Raw genomic sequence first — 16,924 nt, 5'->3', positions numbered from 1 at the left:
AAAAAAATCACATTTCCTGAGCTGAAGTGTAATTAGTACATTTATGTGAGGCTATACAAATCAACATGCTGTGAGTATCTCCCTCCACAAGCCCAAGCATCTTGGTGTACATATAGTACATATACACTGTATTTACACGGTACCATCTTAGTGATTTCACCCCATTGATATACGTTTTCTGGCCAACTTACCATATGCTTTTCAGATGGCATTTACATTACAGTTTATAGGGGAAATACTAATATTGGACACCTAAAATGCTTCTCAGCCATCATCTTAACAGCAAATTTTAAATGATAGCAAAATTTTAATGTCATTAAAATAAGGAATTACATTTTTATTACCAGAATTCTCACTAAAATACATCATTGTCTAAGTGTCTGAACTCATAAATCAAGAGAGAAAAAATTGAGTACAATGCCTGTTCATGTCACACACTCCCCAAAGACCCTTACATAAGTTTAAATATAATTCTTCTCGGAACTACACAATACACATGTAGATGGTAGGTATGAGGGTTTCCAGTGATTGCTATAGTACATATCCAAGTCCAGAAAAGAACCACAAATTATTGTTTTTGAGGGTAACTAGCACGACAAGAAAGCAAATACTATAAACGCCTTTGAAAGTTTTCTTTGATCAGACTGTTGCAGACAGTTTTAAACTCCGACAGTTTAAAGCAGTATTTATATCAGTACTGACACACTGAATAAATACCACCACAATATGCAAAATACTTGTGATTTAGCAGCATCTTTTCCATCAAAATAATCCTGGGGGTCAGATAAACACAGTCTCAAGTGTGATTTATTGTCTCAATCTGCCTGATTAGACATTAGATTTGAATTTTGCTGGGTAAGGATGATGGCAGGGCCAACTCCAGAGTAGGTGATATCACCATTATTATTTTCCAAACCTAGGTCCTGCATCAATGTTAGCTTTGCCAGGTGTTAACTGCAATGGAATTCTGGGGTAGCTGACTTAAAAAGGAGATAAAACAAACACTATTCTTCAAATTGAAAAATTTTCCCCAGGACAAGAATGAAAATAAGTCTGGACCACACCGGATTGATGAAAATTAATACCTCGTGCCCCATCTTGTAATCATTAAGATAGATTTTTATCTGCTTTCACCACTTTGAAATAACAACAGATAAAGTAAGAAAAGCTCAGGGCCAGCATCTTTTATTATTTATTATTTAAATTACCGTGGAAAAGTTATCCGGAAGAAGTGTAACTTTCCAAGGAACACATTATCTTAAACAATAATTCTTCATTCTCCATCCTGCTGACAAGGTTTTCTCAAACTACAGAATTTTAAGTACTGCCTAAACTAGTATCCAACCTATTACTTTTCATTAAAAATATAATTCAAATTGTAAATGACTGCTATTCATTAAAATGTACTTTTCTTCAACTGTAAGCACATTTCTGAATGATGTCAGGTGAGGCAGTAAGGAACTGTTAACCGCTGAAGAGATATAAATAGCAAATAAAAGCACTTTAAGAGTCTTCTTCCATAGGTATATCCTCTTGTAGCTTCTGCACCATTTTGTCCTCCAGCTGTTTTGGTGTACCTTCAAAAAAAAAAAAAAAAATCAAATTCAACATGTTTCTCTAAACCCAAATAACTGTTTTTTCTTGAACAATGTATGTGTCTACTCCAGATGAAACAGCCTAAATACATTGCTTGAAGAGTTGTTATGAGCAAACCCATCAAGCTCAAAGGTATTCACTGTTAACCTCCATCACCTCCTAAAACCTGTTTTAGCAGAAAAACTGATGCTGTTTATATGCAAAATCTAAAATGCAGTCAAACCTGTGTTTTCACCTGCTATGACAAACCGATACAGCTGCCAGTACCTGGCAGAACCTTGCAAAGGACTATAAAAATTCATTACTTACTACAGATCAATGGCCTTCTCACATTAGTTTTTACATGAAGATTTAAGCCCTCCTGAATGCTGTGTTGGATAGCAAAAACATTAACTCTCAATAAGACGACCAAAAGAAAAACAAAGAGAAAGAAAAATCCAAGATCTAGATTTGATTTTGCTCTCTGCCGAGTCAGAATTGCAGAGTACCAAAAAGGCAGCTGGCGTTTGACCAACAGATGTACCACACACTACTGTGCATCATTCATTTAACACAAGCAAAGCCAAACACAGAAAAGAAACACTTGAGTTTATTCTTTTGAATTCAGATCTTTTTTCTTTCCTCAAAAAAAGAAGGGGGGACAGATTAAACCAAAGTTTATATATATCCAGACAAAAATCTAAGAAAAACCACAGAACAGACTTTTAATTAATGCCTAATAATGAAGGTAATTTTTATAAAACAAGAGCTAATGGAAACGTTTTTAACTTGTCTTCATTACTTCGTTAAGTGTATTTTTCAAAGTAAGTAGTTTATTTGAAATGTGACTTTTCTGAAAGAACAGTATTTTCATGTAAGTTCTGTTACACTCAGTGAAGTACAAAAAAAGCTGCTCTCACAATTAACTGACAAATTCAAGCAGCAAAGTTAAACTTCTCTGTTTTATATCATTCAGTGGTAGAGCCTGTTGAGTTCAACTAACCAGTTCAAAGGGAAGACTTAGATAAATGTACTGGTTAACAAACATGCAGCTCATGGAGCACCACATCTTTAGTGCAATTTAAAACACACAAAATAAGGATGAATGCAGGACTAGATAAATTAATTGTAAGACAAGTGTACAGGATTATTGATCTGTAGAATGAGTCATTCATCCTAAACTGTGTAAGCAAACCAGTAAAGCAAATTCTTACCTGCATGGGGAGCACGAAGAAGGTGGATGTTCTGTTTGACTTCTTTGATGTCTTCTGCCTTCTGCAACTCTTTGCTCTTCTTTAATCTGGGAAAGGGGAAAACTAGATTTAATTACCTTCAAAGAGGAGATGTATGCTTTCATTTTAATGCATGGTATCTCTTGCTAAAGGTATGTATAGGCTGTAAATAACTATGATTATGAGGAAACAAAGATAAAAAGTATTTGAAAACCAATTCAAGAAAATACTGGATACAAAATCACAAAAAAATGCAGCACTGTACCAACTCCTATCAGAAATTTGTTTAAACTTAATACTCTGTACAACAAACAAGTACTACATTGCAGTTATTATAATTGAGTGTCCAAAAGCTACATTTCCTTAGACAGACAGTAACGCAGAGTAGAGCCCACCAAAAGTATTTTACCCCATCCCTTTGTGTATACACAAAGAAAATAACTCTTTAAAATTTGATCATCCCATTTCTGAAAAGATTGTCTTAACAAAGAAATAATTCTCACCTGTTCATAATAAATCTGGCTTGGCGTTTTTGCTTTATTTCCTCCACTCTCTTCATTGCATCCACTGAAATAAAGCAGAAGTTGTTTTAAATGTGTTTAAATCCCTGCAGCAGAAAATCCATGCTATTTTTGCAAAGCAGCTCTACCAGTACTCCCATAATATGTAAATACCACAGGCAACTCTCACACTATATAGAGGAAGCTATTCTTTCTTCAAAGACCAGGAAGATAAGGGAATATTCTGTGTAGCAACTATGATTACTTGTATTTTACAACTTATTTATGCTTCCACTTTTGTGCCTACACATAATTTCTATTGTTAACCATCACTGCAAAAGACTACTTGAAAACAGATGGAAGTTACCACCTTCTCCTTTGTGGCAGTTCTCCCATTTTATAGCAATTGATTCTATGAAACAAACTGAAGTGGAATTAGCACAAACATAGAAACAACCACATCAGTGTAAAAGGCTTGCACTGGGAGCCTCTTCAAAAGCTGGAAAACCACTAAGGGGTTTTGCAGACAGTAATTCAAAACAAAGGACTTCAGGTCCTCTTTTTCTAACCAGTTTCTGAAAAAAAACAATCAAATGAAACTCCACACCTGTTTACAACTCAAACCTCCTCCACACATTAAGAATTTGGACACGATTTCAGTAACTTCAAGCACAATCACTACAAGCTGTCAATACTCAACGTCATCTTTTGAAAACACATTCATGATGAGTAAAAAATCCATCTTTTGGTTTTTTCCTAAAATGACTCACCAGTCTTGTTCCACAACTCTCTCTGGTATTTCACAGGTTCATTCCTACGTTTTTCAAATTCAAATGAATTATCCTGTATCAAGAAAAAGTAAATATAGACTATATGCAGAAGCATATTTAGATCAATACATTCTTATTATAGCACTCACTCATTTAACTTCATATTTTATGGGATTTTTTCCCCCCTTTTCAGAAGCTCTGTCCTTAGACTTGAACAATCATTAGAGATAAATATGAGAAGGAAACCGAGTGGAGTGTTTGACTTCAAAGTGTCAGGAGCCACAGGGATTTGTCTGAAAAGAACTATTTACCGCAACATGTCCCTCAGCTATTTTCTATTTAGCAAGACAAAAGGAACAGAGAAAATCCATGCAGAATAGGAAATACAGAGTAGATTAGACAAGTGGAAGGCAAAATTGAAAACCTGTAGAGTTGAAAGCATTTATTGCTGGACAACTAAGTTCTACTCAACAGCTTCTAATTTTGAAATGGTAAAAAAAAAACCAACCCAACCACTATTTCATTTTAAGAATATTGAAACAGTATGATTTGAAATTGTGAAATATTTCAATTGATGACTCTGGCATTTGGGACAGCTGCCATCCCCCAACTATGTCCCCTCATCCCCACGAGCTGAAGATGAAAAAACAGTTTCCTGACCTCTTTCATGCCAGGCACATTTAGCTTTATATCAGCTTTATCTGAGGACTTCTCCCTGCCCAGAGGCTGGTTTTTGTTGAGGTAAAGCAGAGTTACACAGCACTAAGTTCATGTATTGGCTTTATTCTTAAAATACATTATGTGTCTCAAAACTAGAACATGCTGTCACCTATTTAGACATGTATAAAGTAATTCTAAATTCAGTTATTTTCAAAGAGGTAATTCAACATAGCCAGAAACAACTCAAAAGCAAGAAACACCATTACTGAAGATGCTAATTAGCCACGGCTTTTCAGAGTCACCTCAAAAAATAAAACCACATTCTTTCCCTTGAAAGATCCACAGAAGGCACTGTGTCAAAATGCTTACTAAATTTTTAATATTCTGTAAAAAAAAATAGGTAATTAGGCCACAGTAATTCTTAAATTATTTAAGGACTGTCCCACAAAAAGTGAATGTTTAATATTTTCACCACTGAAGCAATTTTGTTTTGAAATTGCATTTGAGGTCTCACGATGTTTTTCAAACATTCCTATCTATGCAAAGACTGTTCCTACAAATTGTAAGCTTTTAAAGAGACTTCACAGATAACTATTTCAGGGGTCTACATAGAGGTACTTGCTGAGGTACCTGGTAACTCCGATTATTTGTGCAGAAATACGACTGTATGTCCAGAGAGTAGAAGATTTATTGGTAGGAAAAAATGCCTTGGAGTTGGGAGCCACCACGTGTTACCAACAGACACCGGATACACTGGCTTCCATCCCGAAGTGGGAAGATCCAGGTTTTAATCAAGCTGAATGAATAGCTCACTCACAAGAACTCTCACATTCTCTTCCACAATCCCTCTTTTCTCAAGCTCATTTCATTAAATGACAATGCTTTAAGCCACCTAGCCCAGCCTGTCTGCCATGGGAAGAGCCATTTTAGTGTGCTAATGTAAAGCATGAGCCAGTTCAGCTTCTTACCACTGTCAGTTCTTTGCCAGCTGCTTTACGGAACGCTTTAGTCCATCTCATCTTTCTGGGATTTCGCTTCTTTTTGAAGTTTCTGTGGCATTTTGATTTGCAGAATCTAAATATCTTAAATAAGAAGGGGGTGATAATAAAGAAAAATCTTAAGTCAAATCACGTTATTCATGCCCCACTGCAAGTGTGATATCAAACACTAAAGTTACTCTAGCAATACTGCTTATTAGAAATTATATTCATCTTTCAAATGCCAGTATTTTTATAGAAAATACAGCTATTAACAAAAATAATTTCAAGCACTAATATTGTTTTGTCATTATAAAGTCATTTTCACAGCTGCCAGGGATAAGCATGAGTACTTACAATTAAGCTGATTGTAAATAAAATATACCTGAGTTGTGAGACTTATCATCCACAAAAATAACCATAAAAACAAACCTCTAGTATGAATAAACAATTTTCTATAGCTGCCAGCACTTTTTAGATACAGTACCATCCTGAGAACAACAAAAAATCCTCACATGTCTCATACTGAATGCAACACACACAAAAAACCATCTCTTTTCTGGGATGCAGCCTTAGGCCCCAAAGATTATCATGCAGGAGTCCTAAACACATTAGTTAAGTCCTGGACTGAATTTACTGAAAGCAGTTAAAGCATATGCCAGAAAGTTTTAATTGGTCTTTTTCTTTTTTTCCCCATTTTTCTACACATTCTACAGAATGCTAGACTCTTCACTTAAGAGTGGTCAGAATTACATGTTGTTCATGAGGTTTTGAATACCCTATTTTTCTACAGCCATACTCTCCTTCCCATCTAAGTCAATTCTAAAGAAAATTAATAGAAACTTTTAATTAAGGCAATCATCTTCGAATAACTTTTTTTTTTTTACACTTTTCTACCACGTTTTTTCACCTCAATTTAGGCACACCTGCCATTGTATTTTGCCCTTTCATAGATTATCTGTTCACGACTAAGCTGCCACTGTGCTACCTTATCTAAAAACACATCCCTTGTGGCCTTTCAGAGCTCAAAGACCCGTGTCAGTGCGCATCCACCCCCAAGCTCCCCGGAGCTGTGACTCATGCGAGCAGCACGGCCCGGCCGGGATCTGTTCTGACGTCTGGGCACGGGAAGGAAGCGATTTGCGCAAGCTGCGCTTCACCCTGGGGGCTCCAAGGCCCCGCAGCACCAATGAGGAGCACGGCAGAGGCTGGAAAACTATACACAACATTTAGAATACAAACTTGTCAGCCCGGTGCAGAGCCCAGAGTGCCATGCTCCTGCTGTTCTGACAGCCTCAGCTGGGTGAGTCACATCAGATCCCGGAGTCACAGCTTTTCCCAGAGCCCCACGAGGGACATGCCGGCCCTCCGCGCCTGCCTGCGGTGTCTGCTCAGAGCCGAGCACCCACCTGCTGCCACCTGAAAATTAAACGATGAGGATTCTGTGTTCTGCGAAATGTATTATTTCTTACTAAAAACTGAAAGCAAATAATTCAGCCCCCACTCTTGTCGACGGCCACACCAACTGCCAAATTACTGCGTCGCTCCAGGTCCTTATATTTAAATATCAGTAAGACATGAATTTCACAGATTCAGAGAATAGTCAGAGTTGGAACGGACTCACAAGGATTACCGAGTCCAGCTCTTAAGTAAGTGGCCCGTGCAGGGATCGAACCCAAAATCTCGGTGTTCTCAGCACCGTGCTCTGATCAACTACACTCATTTTGGGCTCCCGTCCCCCACCCCATGGACTGCAGCACGGCCCCGTGCCGACCGCCAACGGCGACCCCGGCCCGGGACAGAGGCTCCGGCTATGAGCGCTCCGCGTGGGGCGCGGCCGGTGACAGCGATCCCCGCCGCACAGGCCGGGCCGGCACAGGGAGCAGCCGTGAGCGCTGCGGGCAGAGCGGCGCCGGTGCCGGTCGGGCGGTACCTTGCAGTCGTTGCGCACAAACATGACGCCGTGTCCCGGGTAGATGGGCCCCGAGCAGAAGTAGCATTTCTCGATGCGCATGGCGGCGGCGCCGCGGGCGGAAGCGCGGCCCCGCTGACCGGAGGCGGCGGCGCGGGGCGGGCCCGGCTCCCGCAGCGCCCCCTGCCGACCCCGCCGCGCACCGCGCCCGCCCCCCACCGGCCCTGAGCGGGCCCGCACGGGCACAAGGCCCTGGTGTATGTTTGTAAAGGAAAAACTGTGTTCCAAGGGCGAGAAATTAACGAATCGGTACTAACATATGGATAGACACAGTAACCCAAGGAAAAGAAAGGGAGTTAGACATAGATTTTTAAGTCTACAGTTGATTTGCTGTAAAATTCAGGCAACAGTTTTTGTGCTGTTTTCCTATCTGTAAAATCCAAAATCTAAGCAAAATTTGAAGTCCTGTCTAAAACCAATGGCTCTGCACACCATACAGGTACCTATTACTCCTTCTGTTCCCTCTCCTAGAGTTACTTGTTTATTGTGAAAGGTCCTAAATCCTAGGCCCTGTACCTTCCTGAAGTGTTTGGAATTGGAGGTCTTCTCCATATTCAATTGTAGGATGCTGTCCCAGCTCTGAGTCTGAAATCTTCCTCACCACATAAGTCTTTACCACCACAATCCCTGCTTCTCCACTTAAAAGAAATTAACTACCTGAGTATCTGGTGAAAAATCCATGTGCTGAATTGCATGTGCCTCTAAAGCAGTTTTTGCTTTCTGGTTTCTAGAACAACAAAAGAAATGCATTCAGCTTGGTGCTGTATTAAGAAATACTGGAGGAAGAAACTAAAACTGCTTTAGCACAGTGGAGTCACCTTATCAGCACTAAGGCTGTCTCCAATCTTTCTGAAAACCAGACCTCAGTCACATCTACTGCAGGAGATCCAGGCTGGAGCACAGGACTGTACAGGATGTTAATGACTCTCACTGCAGGCCAGGCTCTGTGGCAGTGACAGAGGATGGCAGCCCAGGTGATAACAGGAAATACTAAACACACACACAAAATCCAATTTTATGAGGGAAGCTATGAAGACAAGTTTACAGCTAGAGGTAAAACCAAATAGTAAACAAGTTTGCTTAGGTCCAGGGCTGTTCTCCTTTTTCAGTTTGATTACTTTGAGTTTCCTGCCTATGCAATTTACTTTCCCCATGGGCTGTATTTCACTTTTCCTGGCAGCGTCCTGTATTGTGAAGTCTTTGGTGGCTTCTACAATTTAAACACTTTGAATTACAGACTGCCACCAATATGTCCAACAGACAGGATGTAAGTGCACAGTGATAATAAAAGCATTTACCATCACACTTTCACCCACATCTCCTTTTTTCACATCAAAGCACTAATCTCCTCTACAAGCCATTATGTTGTAGATTTGAAGTGCTTGTTCCTGACTAAAAGGTAATATAGATTGAAGGTTGCTGGTGACAGAATCCAGATTAATTATTAAAAAAACAGTAGGTACTTCTAACTCCATTAATAGTTATTCACAGACAAAATTAGGTATCCAGATGAAAAACAGCCTCAGTGGAAGAGGAGATTTTGCAGCAAACCAAGTGGCTCATTTGTTTTTGACACAGATTACTACAGCAAGAATTGTTTCACCAAACATCTCAACTCAATACCTTAAACTCATACACGTCACAAAACAACACAGCAAAGCTCTGATCAGCAAGTATTTATGGATTTGTACAAGTTTCCTAATAGAAGTAAAAGAACTGTCATACATAGTCATATGAAGGAATGAACTGTCAGGAAAATGCAGTTGTAGGATCAGGTTCAGAGACATATGATCCCATTAGGTGGAAGACACTTCTGGAGGTCATCTAGAGTAAAGCACTGCTCAAAGCAGAACAAATTAATACCAGGCTCAGCGCCACATCCAAGTTTAGTTTTTAGTGTCTTCAAAGATGGAGATTTCATAACCTTACTCAGCTCCTGTTCCAATTTACCACTTGTATGGTGACAATCTTTTCCTACTATTTAATCTTAATTTTCCAGAGAACTTTTTCTATCTTGCCTCTTTCCTATCCCTATGCCCTCTGAGATAGGTCTGGCTCCACCTTCTGTGTATCCTCCCATGAGAGTTCAAGATAGCAGAAAGGTCTCCCTAAGCTTAAAGCTAAGCAACCTCTGTTCTGTCTCTTCCTACCCCTTGTGCTCCAGCCCTCTGATCCTGATGGCAGCTGCTGGACTCACTCCACTGTGTCAATGTCTTTCTTCTACTGAGGTGTCCAAAACAGGACACAGAACTCTAGGCAGTCTTACAATTACTGAAGATAAGGAAAGACCAACTTTCCCAATCTGCTGCCTTCATTTTACCAGTGCAGCCCTGGATACAGCTGGCCTTCTCTGCCACAGCAGCACTTTTGGCTTCTGGTCAGCCTGCTTTGGAACAGGATGCTCATCCCCTTTTCTGAAAAATATTTTTTCAGCTAGCGCTACTACATAGGGTTATTGCAGCCCAGATGTAATACCCAGTGACACTTGACACTTGCCCTTTTTAAACTTAATGAGGTTTAGTTCAGCTCATTTTCTTGCCTGTCAAGGAACCTCTGAATAGCAGCAATGTCCTCCAGCACATTATAACCTACCTGGTAATAGACACTACTCTTGATGGAAGCAGTTAGTCTGAAAAATCAGGCTACTTACCTTTGTAGAAGCAATAAAGTTGACAAAATGTATAGTTTGATTCCCTTTGCTCTGAACATGTGACATGTCCAGATGAGCAGCGTCCTGAATGTCTTAGGAACATAGAACTGATGCCTCCATCAGTTTGGGCTTGGGCTCCTCCTGGCATCACCCAGCATTCACCAGGCCCCATCTGACTGGTTTGGTCAGTGCAAGAGAGGGTCACCAAGAAGTATCTTGGCCACAACACAGATCTCGGACACGTTTGAACAAAGAAACCTCACAACAAAAAGGGACAGTGCAGGGCACAGACTGACATGGAACTGAGACAACAGGAAATGTTACAGTTCAGTTCAACAGTGCTGGCAAGGTTCATATCAGGAATGTTTAACTATTTTATATTATAATAAGAAATCCTGGGACAATCCATCTTAATGGAAATCCTTTCCAAAACTCTGTTCAATTACAGATCAGTGTCTCCATCTGACACTGAATGGAAACAACTTTTCTTGAAATAACAGTTTCTCGTCACATAAGAATTCTTGTTTCTTTGTTTTTTAAAACCAGTACTAGTCTAGTAAGAACAGTGTAGTTTACTGTCAAGAACTATTAACTGTGATTTCTCATGAGAGTTTAAAAGGGAACAAAAGTTTTGTCACACGATAATTAAAACAGATAAATCCTATGGCACATTTCAAAGGCTGACATCAAAGCAATTTTATGCAGATCCTCTTTGTAAATAGTTACAAATAACAGGCATGACAAATATGGCAGTTTCAGTATTTTAATATTTAATATCCAATTTAAACATAAGTATTCAAAAGGAACTATTTTTACACTATTTCAGTAGTGACTTAGCTCAACAGCTGGTTGCAATAATCCTTAAAGTTTTCAGGAACTGAATGGAGCTATCAGCATGAAAACTCCCATTTTAAGTTAATGCATGACAAAGTTCCACTGCAACCCTCTGAAAAGCAAAGGGTTACATTAAAAAAAATTCAGACACTGAAGTACATTGAAATGTATTGTGTCTTACAGTACAGCTTCTTACTCTACTGGTCAGAGATGTGATGGTAACTTCAAAAGGCACTCTGAATTAAACTACAGTAAGTCCGGTCTACAAGCATTTTAGAAGTGGAGTAGAAAAAACCAACACCCCATACTCATATAAATTGCTTTTATTTCTGTCCTAGCCCCAGAGCAGTCAAATTATATTGCACTTTAAAAATATTCTGTGTAGGCTGTGATAAAAATCTAATATTTACACATGGTGTTTGTTAAAGAACAATGCATTACTGTGGTAAAATATTTTAAGAACCAAATTTTAACACTTATTCTTGGATTAATTAATATAACCAGAAGCTACATCAATATTTTTGTTCTTAGATTCTATTCTAGAAACATTTTTGGTCCTTCCTTCAAAAAATTTGTTATGCTGCAATTCATGTTCATAATTGGTATCAATACTTGCCTGAAATTGCAGTAGTTAGAATATTTAAATAAATAAATACATAATTTCTAAAGAAGCAATAGCTTTGGCGTTCTGTAAACAAGCTGCTGTGGAAGGTCTGTAACAAGACTCAATTTGGCATTTTATGACTTTAATTGGCAATACCTTACATTATACAGCCTCTGCCAGGGTAGAAAACAATTTGGTAGGCACATCTTATAAATCAGTCTGGGCAAAACCCCCAAAAATACTGATTGTTTCCTAGGTCATATGAATAAATAGAAATGGTTAGACTAGCATGATCCACTGAAACCAAAAATTACATTTATGTGATTCTTTGAGGGGGGGAGAGGGGGGAAGAAAAGTAACTCTATACTTTTTAAAATACAATCTAAAGGAAATGAGCAAGCCATAAATGACTATATGATAACCAAGATGTACAGGACACAAAGGTTGGCAAAACAAAATGAGCATTATAAATTCATAGAAATACTGATTGCAGGACTAGTATCTTAGCTGCATCTCACCAGAAGACAACAATCATTCATTTCTCAATCCAAATTTGAAGAAATATTCTCAATCTGTGTTTGGTAGAACAAATTCAGTGCAAAGCACCAACTCTGATGAAATTTTGCTGACATCTAGGTTGCCCTACATTCCTGTTAAAACATGAGTAGCAATATAAAAGAAACATAACAGATGCACAGTTATGCCATTTACATATAAATTTATGTATACGCATGTTCTAGAAATTCAAATGTCAGGAGGTCTCATCAGCTGCGTTGGATATATTTGATATAGTACAGTTGTAGTTTACATGTTCAATTACATGACATGCCCCAAGTGCTCTGTGCGCACACCCCTGTGCTTCTCTGGAGCTTTTTATTCTGTACTGAATAGCTTCCCTTTGGTTTTCATCACTGAAAGCTGATGGTTTAGGAGAGTAAGGAAAAGCTACCCACAGGCTTTTGTAGAAAACACATGATGTGCTCTTTAAGATTGTTGTTAATTGGTGAAATGATTAAATATTTCTGTTTAAAACCAGGAACCAAGTTGGTAATCTTGCTGTTAGGAGACACCAAGAGCTGTCACAATAGCTAATCTAAATGCCTACTCTGTGTAGTTAACGGAGACTTCCAAGTGCAACTGAAAACCCTTCAATTCAGAAGCCTACCCTTTCTGGCTGCCCATAGAGATATGTTTCTGAATTTGGTAATGAAAATTCCTTTCCTCCCCTTTCTTCCCAAGGAGAGAATTAGAGGAACATCCAGTGCTAAACCAAATTAAACTTCTGTCCCACCACTAATAAACTGCATACCTTGCAAGCGAAGGTCAATGTTGTTTGAGAGAAGCAAATAAAAATTAGTATCAAGAATTAATATAGCTCATTAAATAACTACACAAAGTGATTCGTCCCGAAGTTAAACAGGTAAGCTGCGACTGTACTGTATCATACACATTAAACTTAATTGTAACTGGGCTAACAGCCACATCTGCCTTTTTCTTGCTCCTCATTCAGTTGTTCTGTAGAGCTGTGCCCATTGGAGCGCACCACCCCTTCAGGGATCCAGGATTTATCCACACATCGTTCCATGCGCTTCATAATGAGGTCAAGCAGAGTTTCAATGGCTTTGCTTACATTACTCCCATTTGCTGCACTGGTTTCAAAATACGGTATTCTGCAGAAGACGAAAAATATAAACTTACATCACACAGTTGTCACTCACGGGAGAAAAAAAACAATGCAGGATTACTGCCACATACTTAGAAATCACACTAAGACTGTCACTGCTACTCCAGAGAAGAGAGACACTGAGTGCTCAGTGGTCTGAAATGAAAAAGAAATTAATGAAGAGGCTGACTGAAGGCAGGGCAGAAGGGCAAGTGTTAAAGGAGTCCACAATTTACAGAGGCACTTGTCAGTATGAGTTCCCAATGTTGTGCTCCTGAGCTTTGTTTTTTTAAACTCCGTTCCATGCAAGAGATGCAGTTAGTCCAGAGCTGATGTGAATAGAAATCAGTAAGGAGAACACTTGTGCACAGAAGGACAAAGTAATTGCAAGAGAAGGAATGCTGCATTTCTTTGCAAGCAAGGCAGTAAAGACTCACAGTGTGGTACTCTTATCACTACAGAAGGTGACTTTCTTCTATTGACACCACAACTCTAAACTTTCTTACATAAAAAAAGAAATCTCAGTGCTCAGATCACTTTTTCTTTGTCAAAAGTTTCTGGCACCTTGGTTGCTAAAGTACATTGCTTGTTTTCTTTATTGTTGTGGATCAGGATGTTCCACTGTGGGTCCACAGGCTGTGGCCGTCTTGGTTTTGTGCTCCCCACAGCATGATGCTACAGCTGCATTTGTGTTACTGCCCAGGAAACTGATACTGTCACTTCAGAATTTTAAGTATTTCTTACTTAACTTGCAAGACCTAATGAGTGGCCAAAAGTATCTTACTGTCTCTGTGCAGGTCTCTTGCAATCTGTTTCAAATACACCACATATCAGTACGAGTCCCTTCCACAGAAGGGGATGTTCACTATCTCACACTTCTGTTAATAGAAGACTGTTAACTGCTGCAGGATTTATCTTGCCTCCCCTCAGGAGAAAGTGACTCCCAGCAGCTATCCTGTCTCACCTCTACAGGGCAGAGAACTTTGTAACTGCCTACAGATAGGATGTGATCCACAACCTTGACTTGTAGCTCACTATTCCTAAATTAAGTTGCATTTTCAGACACAAAGATAAATACTTCATAAATTATTTTCAGAAGTCACATGCAAAGAAACTTAAGATATGGTCACATGCCACCTGCTGCTGTTTAAAACTTACTGCTCCTTCACAAGCAGCTGGTTAAAGTACCAAATGCACTTGCTGTTGTCTATGTGACATGGACTTCAAACAAGCATTTTCACAAGAGATGGAAAAAGTGAGAAGGTATTACTGCACCATTTCTATCTCATAGACAGATTTTTTCTGATTTGCCTCCAATGATTTTTAAAGGTCAAGGCAAGCTAATTTGTGCCTAGCAAATGTCATGACACAGCGGAAGACCTGCAGAACAAGGCAGTTTCACTGAGGAGCCAGTGTTCACACTATGCCTGTCTTGTGGGATTTACTTTGGAGTAGCTCTACTCTATCCCTCCAGACTGAAGGTGGATTACTGGTTGGAGCACATCATTTAACTTTTTAAGTTTTCAGTTGAGAAGGAATCCAGTTCATGAACTAGAAAATTGTTCCACTACATGAGTTAAAACACCACAAATGCACCAGATGATTTCCTTCAGAAGTGCCTTTCTGATTCTCAGTGAAATGCAAATGTAATTCAAAGATGAGCACCATGAAAGAGTTAAGGGAGTATAAAAGTACAAATTAATATCTGACTGGAACAAAGATTTCACATACTTCTTTCAGAGACACATGACCTGTGCTTAACCAGGAAGGGGAAGGGCAAGGCTGCCCTGTCTTCCTACTGGTCTGGCTCAGTTTTCAGACTCGCTGGGAGCCTGTGAGAGTGCAGATGCCTCAGCACAGGTAAGAGCAAAGAAGTGACCCCATTATTCACCTGCCTCTCTAGCTAAATTCTCTCTCTTTTCCAGAATGTTTGTGAAAATTTACTCTGTTTACTGCCAAGCAAAGACGACTAGCCAATCTCCAGTGCCAGGATTATTGCAATACTAAGTATTTACTTTTAAGCAGCGCAGAAAATATTAATCTCAGACAGAAAAAAAGATATCATACCAGCCAGTTAAGCATTCTAAAATGCTTATTCTCACAATAACCTTTCAGTATACAGAAAAAAAGCATTACAGAAGATCTCTCATTCTGCTCTAAACAGCAATAATTGGAAGAAAGTTACTTACCCATATTTTTCTGCAAGTTCCTTAGCCTCCTCTTCCTTCACCATCCTTTGGTCTTCCAGGTCACTCTTGTTTCCACATAACACAATGTCTGGGTTTTCACAATATGCATGCATTTGTAGCTGACCTGGCAGCACCAACATAAATAGGGGTCACAACTTACTGCCACACATACAGCTCCCTAGGAACACTACCACAAACCAAGCATGTTCCCTCTTAGCTCACAGGACTTCTGCAGTTCCACTGAGGGGCCAGAGAACAGGTGGGTTTCCACTGTCACACACCCAGTGAAAAACCCAGAGAAACAGAAGCCTAACACAGTTAGCACAGAAACTCATGTATTTGCAGCTTAAGGAGTTACACTCACTAAGCATCTACAGTGAGCTGCCAGGAAAGGATCTGCTCCCCTCTCCAGATGGATGATGCAGTTTGGGAGCACCTTTGCTGAGATATACCAGCCAAGTAACATTTGCCTTCCATTAAGTTTTGCTGACAAAGCTTCAGGTGAGTCAAAATACTTTTGCATAGGCTCCCCACACACTTAAATTACTGAACAGCACCAGAGCCAGGGATAGGATATTGTCTCAGCTTGCTTTTATATAGGTTAAGATTCAAGTTCAGTAGGCAAAGCTGAATTTCAGGTGAGCCCTAGAAGCCATCACTAGCAGCTATTACAATTATGAATACAAAACTTATATTTTTTTACTGAGAAAGCCATAAAACCCAGTATTTTAAGTTCTATTTCTCAGTGAGACTCCATATTTAGAAACATAACCCCCACTCCCCATTCCACCCACGTAAAGAAAGGAAGGAAAAAAAAAAAGCCATACTTATCCAGTTCCTGACATTCAGAAAGCTTTGCTCATTTGTCAGATCAAAGAGTAGAAGAAACCCCATGGCATCTCTGAAGAAAGCAGTTGTCAAGCTACGAAACCTAGACCAGCAAACTGAAATTAATTTGCTCATCTGACAAGTTACTTTGAAAACATAATTGCATACAGTCACAGAAGAACTGAGGTAACTTAAGACTGAATTAACCAGAAGGAAATATTCATAGTTGTTTTGCTGAGGCGGGGACTGTGTAAGAAAAATTGCTAACATTACTGTGGCCTAATCGAGGCCTAAGGAGTCAAGGAGACTTGAGTGTGAGAGCTTTAAACAGTCTTCTACTATAAAGCACGCCTTGATCAAGATTCAGAAATTAGAACAATAATGAAATTCTAACTTAGAACAAAAATGTATCCCCTATACACATCAGTCCTTGAATTTAAAACTAAGAACCACAAGAATGCTAGTCTTTT

The 16,924-nt window shown here is 39.3% G+C and overlaps 2 protein-coding genes across 3 annotated transcripts in view; both read right to left on the bottom strand.

The window, feature by feature from the left end:
• Nucleotides 1-311: 311 nt before the first annotated feature.
• On the bottom strand, nt 312-7,779 carry RSL24D1 (ribosomal L24 domain containing 1). Its single transcript, XM_048318106.1, has 6 exons — nt 7,648-7,779; nt 5,706-5,819; nt 4,078-4,150; nt 3,311-3,374; nt 2,790-2,875; nt 312-1,577 (listed from the first exon to the last, which is right to left on the bottom strand). Exons 1-6 carry the CDS (start codon nt 7,726-7,728, stop codon nt 1,504-1,506), a joined length of 492 nt encoding a protein of 163 aa, XP_048174063.1. The 5' UTR covers nt 7,729-7,779; the 3' UTR covers nt 312-1,503.
• Nucleotides 7,780-11,085: 3,306 nt separating this feature from the next.
• Nucleotides 11,086-16,924, bottom strand: part of RAB27A (RAB27A, member RAS oncogene family) — a 31,182-nt gene continuing 25,343 nt past the window's right edge. For both annotated transcript variants that reach the window (XM_048317766.1, XM_048317765.1), the window contains 3 exons: nt 16,454-16,557; nt 15,627-15,750; nt 11,086-13,444 (listed from right to left, as the gene is read on the bottom strand). In XM_048317766.1, coding sequence (XP_048173723.1) covers nt 13,246-13,444; nt 15,627-15,750; nt 16,454-16,557 — 427 coding nt within the window. In that variant the 3' untranslated portion in view covers nt 11,086-13,245. The remainder of the gene's footprint in view (nt 13,445-15,626; nt 15,751-16,453; nt 16,558-16,924) is intronic.

The sequence above is a fragment of the Corvus hawaiiensis genome, chromosome 13 (assembly GCF_020740725.1).
Source record: "Corvus hawaiiensis isolate bCorHaw1 chromosome 13, bCorHaw1.pri.cur, whole genome shotgun sequence".
Taxonomy (NCBI): domain Eukaryota; kingdom Metazoa; phylum Chordata; class Aves; order Passeriformes; family Corvidae; genus Corvus; species Corvus hawaiiensis.
Note: the sequence above shows the minus strand (reverse complement) of the source record. Positions and strands in the feature narration are given on the sequence as shown.